We start from the raw sequence: 17320 nt of genomic DNA, 5'->3' as shown, positions 1-17320 counted from the left end.
TGTGTGCGTGCCCGCCTCCCGTACTGTTTGTTGGTGTGCCTGCACATGGTGTCAATGAGAATAAAGCTAAATTGAATTGAAAAGTCTATAATTATTGGGATGTCACGGGACCTTCCTGGCTGCATGGGACCAATGCATCAAAACTACATGCAGGAAATAATATGCGTTATTAGTTTGCCCTCTGGTGGTATTTATTCGAGATAGATCCCAGTGCACACACAACGGCACCACGGAGAAAGTCAGGCGTGGACCGGTCCACGTTGTGCGTGACACCGGAAGCTAGTGATCTGACCTGAGAAGCCATGATGTAAAAATAGCCCGCAGCGTCATCTTACAGGAGAGTTAGGTCCTATGAAGAGGAAATTCCAAGGCAACTGCAAAGCAAAAATAAAATAAACTAAATGTGTTTGTGTAGCGGATACATATGGAAGGGAGGAAGTAATGATACTTGACTTGATGTTCTGAATATGTTCACTAGCTACGTGTTGTTTTCGGGAAAATGTTACATCTACGGTGCCTCCTGTAAGACAAAGCCGAGGGTGTTAAGAGCCCAGGCCACGATTAGCGTTTCCATTATCTTGTGGTTTTCACCATCGGGCTGTTGTCTTTATACATCCATATGCTGTCAGAGGCTGCTCTCTATCTCTTCTACTGACCTCACGTACACAATGAGGAGAAGACTGACGTCACTCTGTTAGAGTAGCCTACTCTCATCATGGTGGTTAGCTAACGGGAGCTACGAAGCTAGGTCACTTCTGGGACAGCCCTGACAGGTTAGCTTCGACAGCTAACCGTTGGCTATGTGTGGCTAAGTGACTGACCGGGAAAGATAAAGAGACTCCCTGCAGCAGCTCTCTGGTTGGTGGACATTACACACGGAACTGTATTCACTGCAGTAACGTTGACGGTACCAGACACTGTTCACGGATTGTTTGGGTGGCACCGGTCGTGTTACTTAGCTAACGTTGCTGCAAAAGTTGCTAACTAGCCAGGTGGCTAACGTTAACTTAGACTAAATGCTAAGTAATCATCTGACAGTGGTTGACTGCAGCTATTTCTGTCATGTTGCCACCCATCCATAAGTCATTGTATGTGGTGCTGTGTTCTCTCTGGCTTACCAAACTGTTACAGTGTGACCCAGTCAGAACGCTACGCTGAATACTGGACCGTATCGTGAATGCTTGGTCTGTTGGACTACATGTGAGAAACGTATTCAATCAAAATGATTTGAAACATGACATTTAAAACTCTTTCACCAGCTAATTATCGGCAGTTTGACTCGATAGACTATTTAAATAGTGCATTAATTATTTATTAATTCTCTGAGATGACCCACTAATTATGACTTATGTCATGTCTATTTTTACATTATGCTGGTGTGTTTTGCTCTCTGTGAATTCAAGATATTTCAATGATGTAACACATACTGATGATGGTACCTAATCATCTACAGTGCCTGATATGTATTTACTCAAGTAACTAGTTGATACATTATGTATTATATTGCATCTGTATGATACATTTGGATGTCATGAAACAGTCAGTTCAACATCACATAAAGCCATGTTACTAAGCATTCACATTTCACCACTCACTCTGTTCCTTCACAATTAATAATCAATCAATCAACAGTATAACAATTTGATTAAAGTAAAACTGTCATAGCTGGGCCATATGGAGAACATCACATATCCCCATATTCTTGACCAAATACATACATAATGTTGATATTTTGGTGATATTGTAGAGTTGATTATTGGTGTTTTAACAAAATATCTTCACAATGAGATTTGTGATTAATAATCATCAGTAATGTGGATACAATGACTAAGTGGGTAAAGGCAGATAACCGAACATCTAGAACAGTCTGGTAAGTTCAGAAAATGACATCACTTTACTGTAATGTAGCCTTTAAAACCAGGAAAAGGCATGTTACGATATTACGATATCCAAAATCTAAGGTGACATCTAGCTTCATATATCGATATATTGCCCAGTCCTACTCTCAAAGTCTATTTATGAATGATTGCATATTGAATATCCTCGTCCTATGGGACTCCCTGGGGTTATGAATGGTAACCCTAACCCTGTGATCTTACAGAGTGGATGATGAGCTGACGTGCGGCCGGGCGGCGTTCCTGTCGGTGTTGCAGCTGGCTCTCATGTTGCCATGGAGACGGCAGCCTTCGAGGGCTGGCTGCAGTCCGTCTCGGCCTCTTTCCTTACCCTGAACGACCAGCAGCGCAACCAGTCTCTGGACCAGCTGATCTCTCTGAGCGGAGCCGTGCAGCTCCGCCACCTATCCAACGGGCTGGAGACGCTGCTGAAGAGGGACTTCCTGCGCCTCCTCCCCCTGGAGCTGGCCTTCTACCTGCTGCACTGGCTGGACCCCGAGACCCTGCTCACCTGCTGCCTGGTCTGCAAACAGTGGAATAAGGTCAATACCCTATATGTGATATGTATCGCTAATGGTTATATAAACAGTTATATTTTACAGTGTTTCTTTACAGTGTCCATCGCGATATGTCGTGGCCTTTTGCGATGTGTTTATTTCAGAAGTTGATATTGCGATGACAATATAAAAAAAAAAACTATATATTGTGCCGCCCTAAGGTGAATATAGTACTGTAGTCATGGGTGCATCAGTAATCTTCTCTTCTCATTTGTCTTAAATGTCTCCTCGTTTCCCTCCAGTGTTCCCTGTTGCTCCCTCGCGTGAACCAAAAACCTTTATTCAGACTGTGTACAGATCAGTCAAACACTTTGTCAGTTAAATTGTTATCGGCGTCTGTACTTAAAGATATATTTGTAAACTCCTCATTTAATAATCCAGGTAATGCTCAATGTGTGTAAAACGATGTAGTAGCCTAACAGTGTAGGGACAATCGGAGTAGTTCAGTCAGACGCACGGTGAGTGACTCAAAGCATCACAGACGGCGTTAATCACTGAAATGACATGAGGAGCTGGACTGTTGTAAATATATCTATCCATCCATTAGGTCGCCATTTACAGACACCAAATAAGCTACAGTTACCTGCTGTTGGACGAAAGCCACGCAGTGTAAATGTAGTCTATAGAAACAATCTTAAGGAATGATGAGATACACAAAGAACATGAAAGTGGCTCCATGTTAATTAGTTCATCTGGCCTGCAGTCAACACTGCTGCGCTGTTTAGAATTGTTGCATTGGGAATAATCTTACATGTGGCTGTGTTATTTGCCCACATTGAATCAACCAGTGTGTTGTGGTGATGCTGTTTCAGAGCAGCTTGTGCCGGACCAAGCCGCTCTCTCTCCCAACTCGCCACATACTGCCTATAAGCAAATTGTAGTGGATCCAATTCAGAACGTATCTCCGCTTTCAATAATGACTCCATGTATTTTTCAAAGCATTTCATGATAACTGAAGTCTATAACCATTATTTTCTGTAGGATAGGAACAATAGCGGCAGGAACAATGTGTAAATCCAGCGGGCGCTGGGAAACGCACCCAGCAAAGAGATGCCTTCAGGGCCTGTAGATTTCCTTTTGCGTACATGCATTTTGAGAGGGTTAACCACTAATCTTGAACAGGGATCAGTAGTTGTAATAGTCAGTAGTACATTATTAAATTCCAGAGAAGTGTTTTGTGTCTCAAACCCAAGAATACAATCATTAAGTTCATTTGCTTTTTTCAGTTCATTATTTGTTATGAGGCGCTTGGTTTGTGTGGTCATATTGGTAGCAGCTTTCCCAGAGTCCAGCAGATGAAACTCTGTTGGACGATGTCCTTGTGTTTTCTTCTTGCATTCCTCAGCAACTAATTGTTTTTACCCCCCACTCTGTCTTGATTTCTAAAAGCCATTTGTTTCCGGTTGATGCAGTCGGTTATCTCTGGTTCTTCAGGTTTATTGTTAGGATATACTGTAATGTTCTTCTTGGTAACCACACAATCCACACAAAATGTAATATCTGTAATGGTTTCAGTTCATCAATACCCACAAAAACCGCCCAGTTGGTGCAGAGGAAAGATCCTTTAAGTATCTCTGTGCTGTCCTTTGACCATACGTTCACTGTCTTAGTCTGTGTTTTACTGCTTACAGACAGTCTTATAAGTTGGAATCAGATGGACTGTATTAGGGTCTGAATTTGGCAAAGGAGGCACAGTCTTGCACTGTATGCATTATTTATATTTCCATAGCATTTGCTTGTTATCTCGCTGCATCTCTTACTACGCTACAGTTTGTTATGAACAGTGCATAACTGCAATTCGAGCTGCATTTCCACTGTGAGGAATGCATGATAATATTCCAGCAGTTCAACGTAGGGGTGTTGAAATGAATCATTGCATCGATGCATGGCGATGCGGACGTGGACGATTCTTCATGGATGCAGTGACAGACCATAATGGATTATTGCCTACTGATGTTTCTTGTTGATTTTCTGGTCGCTGCTTTGTTGTTTTAGCCTTTTGTCTGCTCTCTGCTGTGTTCAGACTCTGCTACATTCAGGAAGTGTCTTTTTTAAGAGCAGATGCAATACAAAGGGGAGTTTATATCTGACTGCTTGAATTTGATGAAAACCATGTGTAGCAATAAATAATAATATTGAGGAGGTGACGCATCGTGATGCATCATCAAATCGTGAGACCAGTGACGATTCAATCCCCTAGTTCAACGTCTGCAGTGCGTCTCTGGTGTCACCTTCCACGAGTGGAAATGTTTGGCATGATCTCAGCAACCTCCAAATAATCAGCGGCAGTACATCAAAATATTGTAAGATAGTTGTATGTACACTGTAAACTGACCACGGGTCAGTTGTTGTAGAGAAGCGGAGGACTGGATGTAGCTCAGCTTGCTTCCGTGTTGTTGGTATGTTGTTGGGACTAGAGATGCCTCGATCACCTATTGGTCGTCGATAAACGGCCAATAGCAATCGATTTCTACAGTAAGTCTAAAACAGTGGTTCTCAACCTTTTTTGTGCCAGCGCCCCCTTATCCATTATCCAGGTCCCTAACCGCCCCCCATCAAATAAGATGTAGGCTAATTGCCCCGAATATGAATGATTACGCCCTTACGCCATAATATTAGGCCTATTATTGTTGTTACTATTGTTATCAAAAATAATCAAAAAATCATATCATTGAATGACAAACAACATATTTCTTAGTTTCCCAGGTATCAAAAAAGCCATGTGAATATAGAAATTATATCTACAGGTGTTTAAAAAAGGCAAACATTTGACATTCAATTTAAATAACAGCAGCCAATCAGAACGACTAGATATGTAACATTCAAACTTTAATTAGGGATTACAGACACTAACGGTAGCCAATCAGAAACAGTTAGCAATTTAACACTCAAATATTTTTAATTCAAATCTAAATCTATAATCGAATTGTTCCAATAGAAAATAAGCTGGCAATTATAAAGGGGTAAAACTAGCAGAAGGAAATAAGTTTCCAACCTTTGAAAGTTAGTGAGAGCTCTTTGTTGATGCTTAGAAGAGTTTAGGTTTGCTATCGCCTGTCTTGCGAGTAAATAGCAGAAGAAAACGTTTGGAGAAATGCAACCCCACATCGCGCTGTGTTTTGAGGACGTGTGAGAATCCCGTACAGGAAACAGTTACATCACTGCCTCTATCTCTGCCACAAGACAGTTTTAAAACACCAAACACAAGCTCTGAACTGCCCAGGAGTTAGTGAACACACAGTCGATGTCTCTCGCTCGTCTCTTTTCTTTCTCTCTTTCTCTGTGAAATGAAGCTGCCTTCAGGTACAGTAAGAAAAGGTTGTGTCCTATAAACGATCTGACGAAAAACTGTTACTGTGAAATATAAAGTCGACTTGTGCTACATTGGGGGGGGGTTAAAGAACACAACAGGACGTCGCACCACCCTGAACGCAGCTTCACGCTGAAGTACGGAGCTCATTTAAGATGATGCTCTGACGTCTCGTTTTCATGAAGGCAGCACGGAGCTGGGCCAAACAAAGCTGACGGCAGTCATAGGCAGTTAAAGTTTTTGCAAGTAGTTTTAAAGTGTAAACATGTATTGTTATTGTGAATCTTTGGTTTAAACTAGCTTTCAAACAAACACCCCCCTCAAGGGCACCTCAATGCCCCCCTTTCCAAAATATTGCTTCCAGCGCCCCCCGTCCTCTTCTGAACGCCCCCGTTGAGAAACACTGGTCTAAAAGGACAATTGAAATATAAAACATGCACACTCTGCAGCCTGTGCTTCTGCTGAAAACCAACGCAATAGATTTAGTCTCAGTGTGCTATAGATCATAACCACCGAGAAACAATCCGACTTTACTGAGAGAGAGATGATCTCCCCTTGGCCTTAAATGTTCGGAAATGGACATGACAGTACTTCCTTGTGTTATAAATGAAGTATGGTTCTGTGTGTGTTGGACCAATCAGTGACTCTCATCCCTGCCAACCCTACCCCCGAAGATTCTTGTACTTTCTGAAAGTACCACCCTCCAATCAGGGACATTTGGGGGGGGGGAATAAAGCCCCCAGAACTTAATGTAGCCCCTGGTCCCTGTGCTCAAAACACTATGAGTTCTTCAGAAGGTTCTGAGTTCCGGGGTAACGTTCCTGTGGTTGAAACACGGCTTCGGTTAACACGATCGGCAACAACAGTGGTTGAATTACCTCCGATTTTTTTTAAACCAAAAAACTTTGGAACAGCAGACAAACATGCTTATCTCTCAAAATAAGGTGCAAGCTAATTTGGTATTGGTACTCAGGTGTTGGCACTAGTATTAAAAGTTACAGAGTTACAGGATGTTTTTATGCCAATTATGCTAAATTGGCATACATAAATTACAGTCATTTCCTAAATGGATAGGGTTACCTGATATCATATTAAAGGCAAAGCCAGAAATAATTCAATTTTAGAATCTAAACACCACATGTAAAAAGTACTGTGTATCAGCTCACCCTTTCTAGTATTGAAGTACTGGTCATTCAGCCATGGAAGTGTTCCAACATTCCACCGAGCGTTTGTCTTCTTGCAGGTGATCAACTCGTGTACAGAGGTGTGGCAGGGTGTGTGTCGGGAGCTGGGCTGGAGGATTGACGAGTCCATTCAGGAAGCCCCCCACTGGAAGGGGGTCTACCTAAAGGCTAAACTGCGCATGGTGCAGCTGCAGGATCAGGAGGCATTTGAGACATCATCCCTGATTGGCCACAGTGCTCGGGTCTACGCCCTCTACTATAAGGACGGCCTCCTCTGCACAGGTACGCTGGGGCTCGCCTTCACTTTCTACGTGGCAAAGGCTGACCATACTATGACCATAGCTTTGAAGCAACACCTCAACATGCAGAGGGCTGTTTTATTCCATTACACTGAACCAATGCTTTTGTTATGGCATCCAATCGCTGCATTCATTGATTCACCTTGTGTAACGTTTTGTGTGTTTGCAATCAGTTGCCTGTTTACACATCCAGCAGACACCAGACCAGCAGGTCCATTGTGTGTCACTTTTCAGGGGCCTGATATTGTGCTTGCTAGCTCACTTATAAGCTTTACTGCGATGCTTCACTGGAAGGGAGCTTTGATTAATGGTATTTATTCCTGCTATGACAAGCTAAAATGTCTGCTGTGAAAAGGGGCTATTGTTTGATTAATTCCGCCCTATTTCAATTACGCAAACGCAAAACGGATAGGCTTTAATAGCCAAGCGGTAGGCCTCGGCCACACAGACTGTGTGGCCATTTTCAAGGGAGATGCTCTCTTTTGCAGCACTTCTTAAAGCAACGGCTGCAGATGTATTTACATACTTTTTGTGTCCTGATATCTGCAGAGATTTAATGAACTGACAGAGAAGCTTTTCATACAGGAAAACGCAGACGTGGACAACAGATACTAGAAGAATCACTCCTAATCATTTAGAGAGAAATGCAGAATGATTTAATGATGTTCCTGCCAGTGTTCATTTTGTAACAAAAACTATGACTTAAAATATTCGCCAACGACCTTCCATGACTAAGGCCTTGTCCACATGTACACAGGTATTTTTAAAATCAGGGTTTTTCCTTTGTTCATTCTCTAAACAAATCCCGTCCACACATGCGCTGTTTAGAAAAGTCTCCACATGAACTGACACAACTTTCAACAACACAACTGAAGCGCTGTCGAGAGCATGCCAGGCCAACAGCGATGGGCTGCTCTAGGTGTGTCCTAGCTCGCAGCCGTAACAGAGATGCCCTCTTGTTTTCAGGCTCCGATGACCTCTCTGCCAAATTATGGGACGTGCGCACTGGGCAGTGCATTTATGGGATTCAGACACACACCTGCGCCACCGTGAAATTTGATGAACAGAAGCTGGTGACTGGGTCCTTTGACAACACTATGGCATGCTGGGAGTGGAGCACAGGTGCTAAAATCCAGCAGTTCCGTGGCCACACTGGAGCAGGTTGGTGTAAATGTAGCAAATATATCTGTTCTGGGCTGTTTGGAGCAATAAGCAAGCAACACTTTCTTTATATAGCACATTTCAACCCAGTGTACAGGGGTTTTCCTGAATAGAGAATTCTTTGGCGCCCCACAAAGAGCTTTTAGCCACTGGCTAAACATCTTTGACTTTGATTGTTAACAGAAACATCCTATTTTGAGTGGATTGTTCATTTAGTTTGTAGAACTTGATTTAACATGATGGTAGAAGGTGCCAGATGTAGATGCTGCTGTTGAACTGAGGCAGATCACACATTTCTGTTTACAGGAAAATACTGATATCTTTTATTGGAATTGTTTATTATAACTTTATCTTTTGTGATAAATGGTCTGTGTTTGACAGCTCAATGTTCCACGCTTATTAAAGAAAAACACTTCATATCCATGTTCTCATCCTCCCATAAGAACATAGAGCAGTGTAGATGGTGTCTCACGTTATAATACTCCATGACATGTTTTATCTGTTACGCAGGGAATATTGAACGTTAGCTAAAGTTTTTGCGATGATTTACAAAATCACAATTAGATGTGTTCACCAAATCGTTCAGCCCTATATGATATCTTGGCATTTTGATGAATCTTGCTGTATTGCATCTTCTTTTGAACGCCTTGTTGTGTGTGCTCAGTGTTCAGTGTGGACTACAACGATGAACTGGACGTGCTGGTCAGCGGCTCCGCCGACTTCACGGTGAAGGTGTGGGCGCTGTCTGCTGGGGCGTGTCTCAACACTCTGACGGGACACACCGAGTGGGTCACCAAGGTCAGCCATCTCATCCTAGGAAATGAGTTTGATCTTATTCATGCATAGTTTTAGTTAATACTGACATGTTCCCAGTTTCCTTTTGTTATAAATGCCATGTGTTAGTTCTTCAGCAGCGAGGAACTAACACAACTAAACTGACAGGATCAGAGTAACGCAGCGCTGGATGTGTTTGGTGTTCTCCCATCAGGTGTTGCTACAGAAAAGTGAGGTGGAATCTATGGTGCACAGTCCTGGGGATTATATCCTCCTAAGTGCTGATAAGTATGAAATTAAGGTAATGGTCCAGTCGTCTCCTGTCTTTGTCTCATGTTCTCATGTGTGAGCTGCTTTACCTGAAGTGTGTTCCCTCTGCAGGTCTGGCCTTTAGGGAGAGAAATCAACTGCAAGTGTTTGAAGACGCTGTCAGTGTCCGAGGACCGCAGCATCAGCCTCCAGCCTCGCCTGCAGTTTGACGGACGCTACATTGTCTGCAGCTCTGACCTCGGAGTCTATCAGTGGGACTTTGCCAGTTTTGAGATTCTCAGGTAAAATATATGGCTGCCCTGTAGCTGGTCTCCGTGACGTCATCCACAGGTTTCTGAAACATGAAGCTCAAAGTGGGCAGCTCATGCTGGCTCTGTCCGTTGCCGTCTTTTCCTCGGCTGGCTCCGCTTAACTCCCGTCTAAACCAAAGATGTGCAAAGAGGGGGAGTATGGTGAACCCGAGGTGGGGTGAATGAAGCCCTCAGTCTATGTTGGCCACATGTGACACACCCACCTGTCACTCAAAGCTGAACTAGCTATCTAGCTAGCTGTAGAGACCAAACCGTTTTTTTGTACTAAGCTGTTAACATGGTTACTTCTGCTGTAAATTTGGGCATTTCAGCATAGATGTCAATGGTGACTGACTCACTTTTGGAGCCAGTCTCGAGTGGCCATTCGAGGAAATGCAGCTTTGGCACATTGGCCCTATTTTTCAACACCTGAGGTTGCCTCTTGATTCTTGTATAGTTTAGAGCAGATGTCACAAGGTGTGTAACAGTAATAAATACAATCATACAAAATTTAGAAATGGCATAACAATAAAACAAAAATGGGTTTCCAAATTGGCTAGGTTCACTGTCCAGGTTTGAGCTTTTGCTCAGGTTTTGTGCAGCTTCTTGTGTCACTTGAAAAGAGATGGTCTTTTGGTCCCAGGTAAGTGTGAGGGTAAAGTGAGCTGTGACACTGCTGGTGTTGCCAGCTGCATGATTAAAGCTGAGATGGATCATGAGAGATCTCTGCTGTAAACCGACGACAGCTTTGAGCTACGCTAAATTGCCTTTTCAAGATAATATTGGCTGACATACAAGTATGTAGCTTAGTTTATTTAGTATTAACAGGCGTCCTATCATCATCGTTCATATACCCTAATTCTAGTTCTAAGAGATGTGTCTGAGAGAACGGTCTGTTAAGGGGACAGAAATTGCACCCAGAATGGGGAACACCAAGGCAACTCAGTCAGTGAGTGCGTAATGTGACCCAGTGCAAGGTTTTAGCAGTGTCTGAGCTGCACTGCCATCCGTCAGTACCAGTGGAGAACATTCACCTTTAACACCTTCAATCATATCGTTTCAGAAGCCAGGCTGAACCTTAACGAGCATTGGAGCTGCCAATGAATATTCTAAATCTGATTTTATAAATGGATTGTAAAAACAAAAACACAGACATTCGATTTTGAGAATGCGTAACTGTTACTTATGAATAAATGTCTGTACATTCAAGCCCTCGATAATGAGTTTACGCAATGCTGATTAAGGCTTCCACTGTCAGGGAATCTCTCTGGATCGCTCAGAATACAGAGCTGTGGTGTCTGGTGTCTGTGGAGACATTCCTGCGCTGTCACACCTGACGTATGCCCATACAGCTGATTTGTACTCGAAGCGTCTTAAGTGTTATTTACAGCCAGACGAAAAGGAAAAAAAAGTCTCTACCACATTTTGCTGTCATGTATGGTCGTGCTAGCGTCTCTGTCCTCTGCTCTCAGTTTGACCCTTAGACTGTATATAAAGAGGGACAGCTTTGAAGCCAAAACATATGGATGGCCTTGTGGCTGGCTGTAGTGTAGGTCAAAAGCCCCACCCCCTCCATGTTAGTGGATGGGACATGGGCCAAACAAAAAAATCTAAGTACATGTCAGATAAATGTTTCCCAAAGATATTTCTGTCATTTTAGGTTGTTCTGATCACGTTGATGTTTGTCCAGGTGTTCATGTTTCTGATCACTTTGGTTTTTATTAGTTATTTGATGGTATAAAAACAGTGAGACCACAAAATATCTTCCTTTGTGACCTTTTATTAATGTAACAGCACCTGACAGTTAAGTACAGGTGGAATCGGCTGGAATCATTCACTCTGTTTTATTATTATATAAATAATTATATTATAAATATATAATTATATTAACAGCATGTTTTCATGTTCCTAGGGTGATCAAAACGCAGGACCCAGGTAACCTGTCCCTGCTCAGCTTTGGTGAGGTGTTTGCGCTCCTTTTCGACAACCACTTCCTGTATGTGATGGACCTGAGGACAGAGGCCATCTCGGGCCGCTGGCCTCTGCCAGCCTACAGGAAGTCCAAACGGGGATCCAGCTTCCTGGCCGGTGTGACGTCCTGGCTCAATGGCCTGGACGGGGACAATGACTCTGGACTGGTGTTTGCCACCAGCATGCCGGACCATAGCATTCACTTAGTACTGTGGAAGGAGAACGGATAGACAGCACGCGCACTCTGGAATATAAGAACCTTAACAGCCAACATAGATCATGCATGGACCAAAGCATTTAGTTTGTATCTGTTTCTTCCTCATTCAGTCCCACTCCAGACACCCACGGATGGAAAACTAAGAAAGATGATGAAACTATTACTGTTGTGCTAGATCAACCCATCTGTGACAATTAAAGGTTCCAAAATAAACACAACAATATAATTTCTCTTTTAATATATTTGAACGTAGTGGTGTAAATTGTTTTGGCAGGTTTTCTCTTTGATCCGTTTGGCGTTGTGCAGTCACCCTTAAAGAGCCTATGTTTAGTGTCTGAGTGACTGATGGGACAACAATCTTTGACACTGGTCCAGTATTAAGAGAGATCTCTGCAGTCAGCAGCAGTGAAACAAGCTACAATGTAAGTTAATAGGACAATTGTCCAGCTTGTATTTACGTTCACAAAAGTTATATTTTTGCCGCTGACAAACTCAGATTAATATTCTGAGTGTCTGACAACATTATGGAAAGGATCTCTTCAGAGATAGAACTTTAAAACCTCTTTAAGACCTTTCTATTTAACCAGAAACAGCTCTGAGGGCACTAGCTCTAAACCCACCAGACTCCATTTAAAAAAACAGTACTTTTAGCGTGTATAGGGCCAACATATTTTCACGTGTAAATCTGTAAACTGTGTGTTTATTTCAACCAAAACTAGAGTTGTGATGGTTGGAAAAGTAGAAAGACGACCCAAAACGGCTTTTCATAGTTTTATTTTGTGTCCACTTTGAATGAAGTGTGTTTCACGATGCTAAAATTACTGTTTATTTACATGGAGTCTGGTGGGTTTAGCGAATGCAATTTTGCAGATGTTTTTATGTTTAAAAAAAAGGATCTTACTCTACCAGAAAGGTCGACCTCCTTAGAAATCCTTTCCATAATGTCAGAATATTAATCTGAGTCTGTCAGTGGCAGAACAAGCACTTTTGTGAACGTAAATACAAGCTGGACAATTGTCCTATTAACTTACATTGTAGCTTGTTTCTCTGCTGCTGACTGCAGAGATCTCTCTTAACACTGGACCAATGTCAAAGATTGTTGTCCCATCAGTCACTCAGACACTAAAACATAGGAACATAGGGTCCAGGTTGAAAGAAACAGTAGTTACCTTTTAATCCATAGTCTAGTAACTGGGTGCCAACTTTGGACACTTTGGACCTTTTCCTTATCAGGAAAAACAGGCCAAAGACAAAGTCAGGCCAATGCCACGCTGGTCACTGGGCCGATTTGCCGAAACATTGGTCTCCTTGAAGAAACGCAGGGTCGCCTTAAACACAGTTACTGTAAATAATGGAGAAGATTTCCTTTGACATCAGGGTAGATGGAACGTAACAGATCATCCTTAAGGAAGCTGGGAACTGAATGGTGTAGGAGAAGTGGTTTGGTACATTGTTGTGTACCATGTAAAACAATGTGAGGTTTCATGTAATTCACTGAGATGTCTGGTTTAAGTGTCAGCTTCAGAAATGTGATGTGCCTTTTCAGTTCATTTAATGTAACAAACTAGAAATCCTCTAACTCCGGCACATGGCAGTAAGGTGATGACTGCATTGTAAATCTTTCTTTTATGTTGAGTTTTTCATATTTACTGTGCTCCAACAGTCTGAGATGTCTGTAATTTTATAGTTATCTACCTGACATGACTTGCTCAGTGAATTGCTTTTATGAATCATTGACTGTGTAAAACATCAGCTTTATTTTTGCATTGCACAGCTGAGGAGGGGACTTGGCAAGCAGTTGGTTTTGTGCAAAATGACAATTTTAGACTTAAAAGATTTGAAAGGGTGATTTTCCTGAGAGATACTGAGAAACCATGCATTGTTCTGTGCATCAGTTTCAACATCATGTCTCAATTTGGTTTTCTGCTTTTATAAAAACTGAACTTTTACCATTAGTTAGTGCTTTGCCCTCAATTTGCATTAATGTCTTCCTTTGCATTAGGCAGACCACAGACCACAGGTTAAAATGTATTCATGTGCACCAAACCCCATTTATGACAGATTAGTTTTTCTTGTATGCAGTCTGTAACCTGTTTCTCACATGGGTCGCTGTACACAGCAGATGTACAGACTGTTGGCTTAGGTTTTTCAAATCTAAGAAAAAAAATCATCTCTACCACATTTTATCCTCCCAGCAGCACTCAATATGAAAATTCAGTAATATGTTTTGTACATAAAGTGATAAATTGAAATGGGCCAGGAAGAATTTTCAATGGAACGTAAAAGGTTTTGTTGATGTATCTATTCAGAGTTAATTGCTGTTGCATTCAAGTACCACACTGTCATTATTTCACCAAATCTTCTATTGCACTGTCAGAGCTCTTAGGTCACCTGCATTAACGTACAATCAGCTTCAATATTGCAGTCCTTCAAATGAATAAAAGTAGCAAATGCACCTAGATGTGTCTGTGTATTTGGTCATGCCACCATTTTTAAAACATATACCAGCATCATGTTCAATGCTTTAGGGAAGGCAATGTGGGTCCAAATACCTCTGTGTGTACCCATGATGCACTGACAACATACTGTACTATGCCTTTTTTTAATCACTTTTATGACTATCCACCTTATGCTGCCCCGACTTTTCTTTTTCTGGTTTGAACGTAATTGTATTCGTTACCCTGGTTAGCATAGTACTAGCACCAGTTGTCGTTCTGAACAATGGGAATATTTAGCAGCGACACTGTGGGTGATTGAATTGGTTTTACAATGCACAGTTTCTCCCACAGAATTAAATTATATTTGTGGTTGTAGCTGACCAGGAGGGGGAACCTTCAGTTATCGCTTGTAGCAACTCCACTTCATCCAGCCCCTAGCCCAGCTCCAGCATGGCGTCTGATCCCAGCCTACTCAGACTTTGCTGATCTGTCGGATCAGCAAACTTTCTATTACTGCCGTACGCGCTGCCACTGGCAACCAGCCCGCTGTGACCCCCGGTGCTGGGGTTTGTGTTTGCTGAATATTAGTTGTTACTGCCGCGTAATTGAATACAGCCTGCCCAGCAGCTTGTTTGAATGTGGTTGACTAATTACAACATAGTGTGCCAGCTGACCAATCAGAGCAGACTGGGCTTTTCAGGAAGGCGGGCCAAGAGCTTAGACAGAGTGTTTCAGACAGAGGAGCAGCAGCAATGAGCAGTATGAGAAACATAGTATTCATTTTGAACATTAAAGCATGTAGACCTATTGCAGTAGACCCCAAGAGTACAAATATGATGCTGAAAAGGAGTATAATGGGGGCTCTTTAAGATTTTTGATTTTTAGATCATGAATTCTGTTACTGTGATTCAGCCATTTTATTTGACCATCACTTCTGTCATCCCTTCATCCTTCGAGCCTTCCTCCCAATGTTATTATAATTATTATTATTATTGTTACAAAGACAATGGCGACATTAGCTGGCTATGCTAAGCAAAGTAATAGCACTTCCACTCTAAAACAGAAGTAAGATTACAAAATAACAGAATGAGAAAGTGCCCTAGTTCAGGCAAAGAATAAGGTCAATACTATGACTTTTTATGAAAAAATTTCATCATACTATACTGTGACTTTTTTTATCCCTCCCAACATTCTACACTGACTTTTTATAAAAGAATTTGACATACTATATGTGGCAAGGGTCACCAATAAGGGGGGGGGGAATTTAAATGAAGAACCGACAACGCCACCCTAGGAAATACTATGTGAACCTGTACAACAGCTGCCCCTCCAGTCACCAGTCTATCAAGCTTCTGAAGTTTGCGGACGGCACCTCCCTTATCGGACTCATCTCTGATGGAGACGAGTCCACCTACAGGTGGGAGGCTGACCACCTGGTGAAGTGGTGCTAGCAAAACAACCTTGAGCTCAACGCTCTAAAGACAGTGGAGATGGTTGTGGACTTCAAGAGGAACTCAGCCCCACCTGCCCCCATCACCCTCTGTGGCTCCACAATTGACACTGTGGAGTCTTTCCACTTCCTGGGAACTATCATCTCCCAGGACCTCAAGTGGGAGCTGAACATCAGCTCCCTCGTCAAGAAAGCACAACAGAGGATGTACTTCCTGCGGCAGCTGAAGAAGTTCAACCTGCCAAAGACAATGATGGTACACTTCTACACAGCCATCATTGAGTCCATCCTCACATCCTCCATCACCATCTGGTACGCTGCTGCCACTGCCAAGGACAAGGGCAGACTGTTCTCACATCCTCCATCACCATCTGGTACGCTGCTGCCACTGCCAAGGACATGTGCAGACTGTTCTCACATCCTCCATCACCATCTGGTACGCTGCTGCCACTGCCAAGGACAAGGGCAGACTGTTCTCACATCCTCCATCACCATCTGGTACGCTGCTGCCACTGCCAAGGACAAGGGCAGACTGTTCTCACATCCTCCATCACCATCTGGTATGCTGCAAGGACAAGGGCAGACTGCAGCGTGTCATTCGGTCAGCAGAGAAGGTGATTGGCTGCAATCTGTGTGCCACGTAGGTGACAGCGGCGCAGAACAACATCGCTCTGCTGTCTCCGCCATGACCGCTAAGCCTTTGGCTGTCCCCCGGAGTTATATCGACATCTGGCTGCACATGTCACAGTGGAACATCTGCCTGCACAGGTCACAACGCCCAGCCAATAACAGACGTGTGCTCTTGGACGGTCCCATTGCCCCTGGTGGGTTGTTTGGCCCACACCTTGGACAGTCATGTAGGCAGAGGAGGGGATGCAGAAACACACCTCCAGGAGAGCGGCACCTCGGCCACAACAGCTGCACCAAGATGTCAGCTCGAGGAGAAGGGGCCCCACAAGCTGTACCGCCCTTCTCCCCCACGGTGGTATCCCCCGCCAAATATCAAACCGATGCGGCCATAAGGCCCTGCGGGCAGCACCCACCTGGTTCAATCTATCCCTGAGCTGACTCGCAGACAGCGGCGTCAGTGGCAGTGATGGGGCACTGGGAACGCATGGGCGGCCACTGAGACACACGTTCCCCTCACACACACAGACAGGCTCGCCGCCACGCTCACACGTAGTAACACAGACAAAGCCCAACCACACTGTGTCAGAATTAACAGGAGCAAATACCCATTCAAAGTGCGTGTTGATAGCCTACTCAGTTATTCTCCACCTCCGAGCTGATTACGTGGATTGGTGAGAGTGCTGAGTCCCCCCCTTAGCGGGCCTTGTTTTCGGTACTCTGATCCGAATACACATTTTGGTCGCTGACTCCGCCATGCATCCCCAGCATATATCGGGCAGCAGCCGCACTTTCAACTCGCCTACCACGGCTTGTGAGAAACGAATAAATTGCTTCGGCTGGGAGGGCACGATCCTCACTGCTATGTAAACAGACA

The 17320-nt window shown here is 43.3% G+C and overlaps 1 protein-coding gene across 2 annotated transcripts; it reads left to right on the top strand.

Moving 5' to 3' along the window:
- Positions 1-319: 319 nt before the first annotated feature.
- fbxw2 (F-box and WD repeat domain containing 2) lies at positions 320-14383 on the top strand. Of its 2 annotated transcripts, none has more exons than XM_078271443.1 (8): positions 320-858; positions 2102-2437; positions 7006-7228; positions 8212-8406; positions 9071-9204; positions 9395-9481; positions 9562-9731; positions 11653-14383. In XM_078271443.1, the coding sequence occupies exons 2-8, from the start codon at positions 2171-2173 to the stop codon at positions 11939-11941; spliced, it is 1365 nt and encodes a 454-aa protein (XP_078127569.1). In that variant the 5' UTR covers positions 320-858; positions 2102-2170; the 3' UTR covers positions 11942-14383. The 2 variants fall into 2 exon arrangements, with proteins under 2 accessions (XP_078127569.1, XP_078127570.1); XM_078271444.1 differs by lacking the exon at positions 320-858 and adding an exon at positions 895-1200.
- Positions 14384-17320: the final 2937 nt, after the last annotated feature.

This window comes from Sander vitreus, chromosome 16 (genome assembly GCF_031162955.1).
Source record: "Sander vitreus isolate 19-12246 chromosome 16, sanVit1, whole genome shotgun sequence".
NCBI lineage: Eukaryota > Metazoa > Chordata > Actinopteri > Perciformes > Percidae > Sander > Sander vitreus.
The sequence above is the reverse complement of the archived record's forward strand: the minus strand, read 5'-3'. Positions and strand labels throughout refer to the sequence as shown.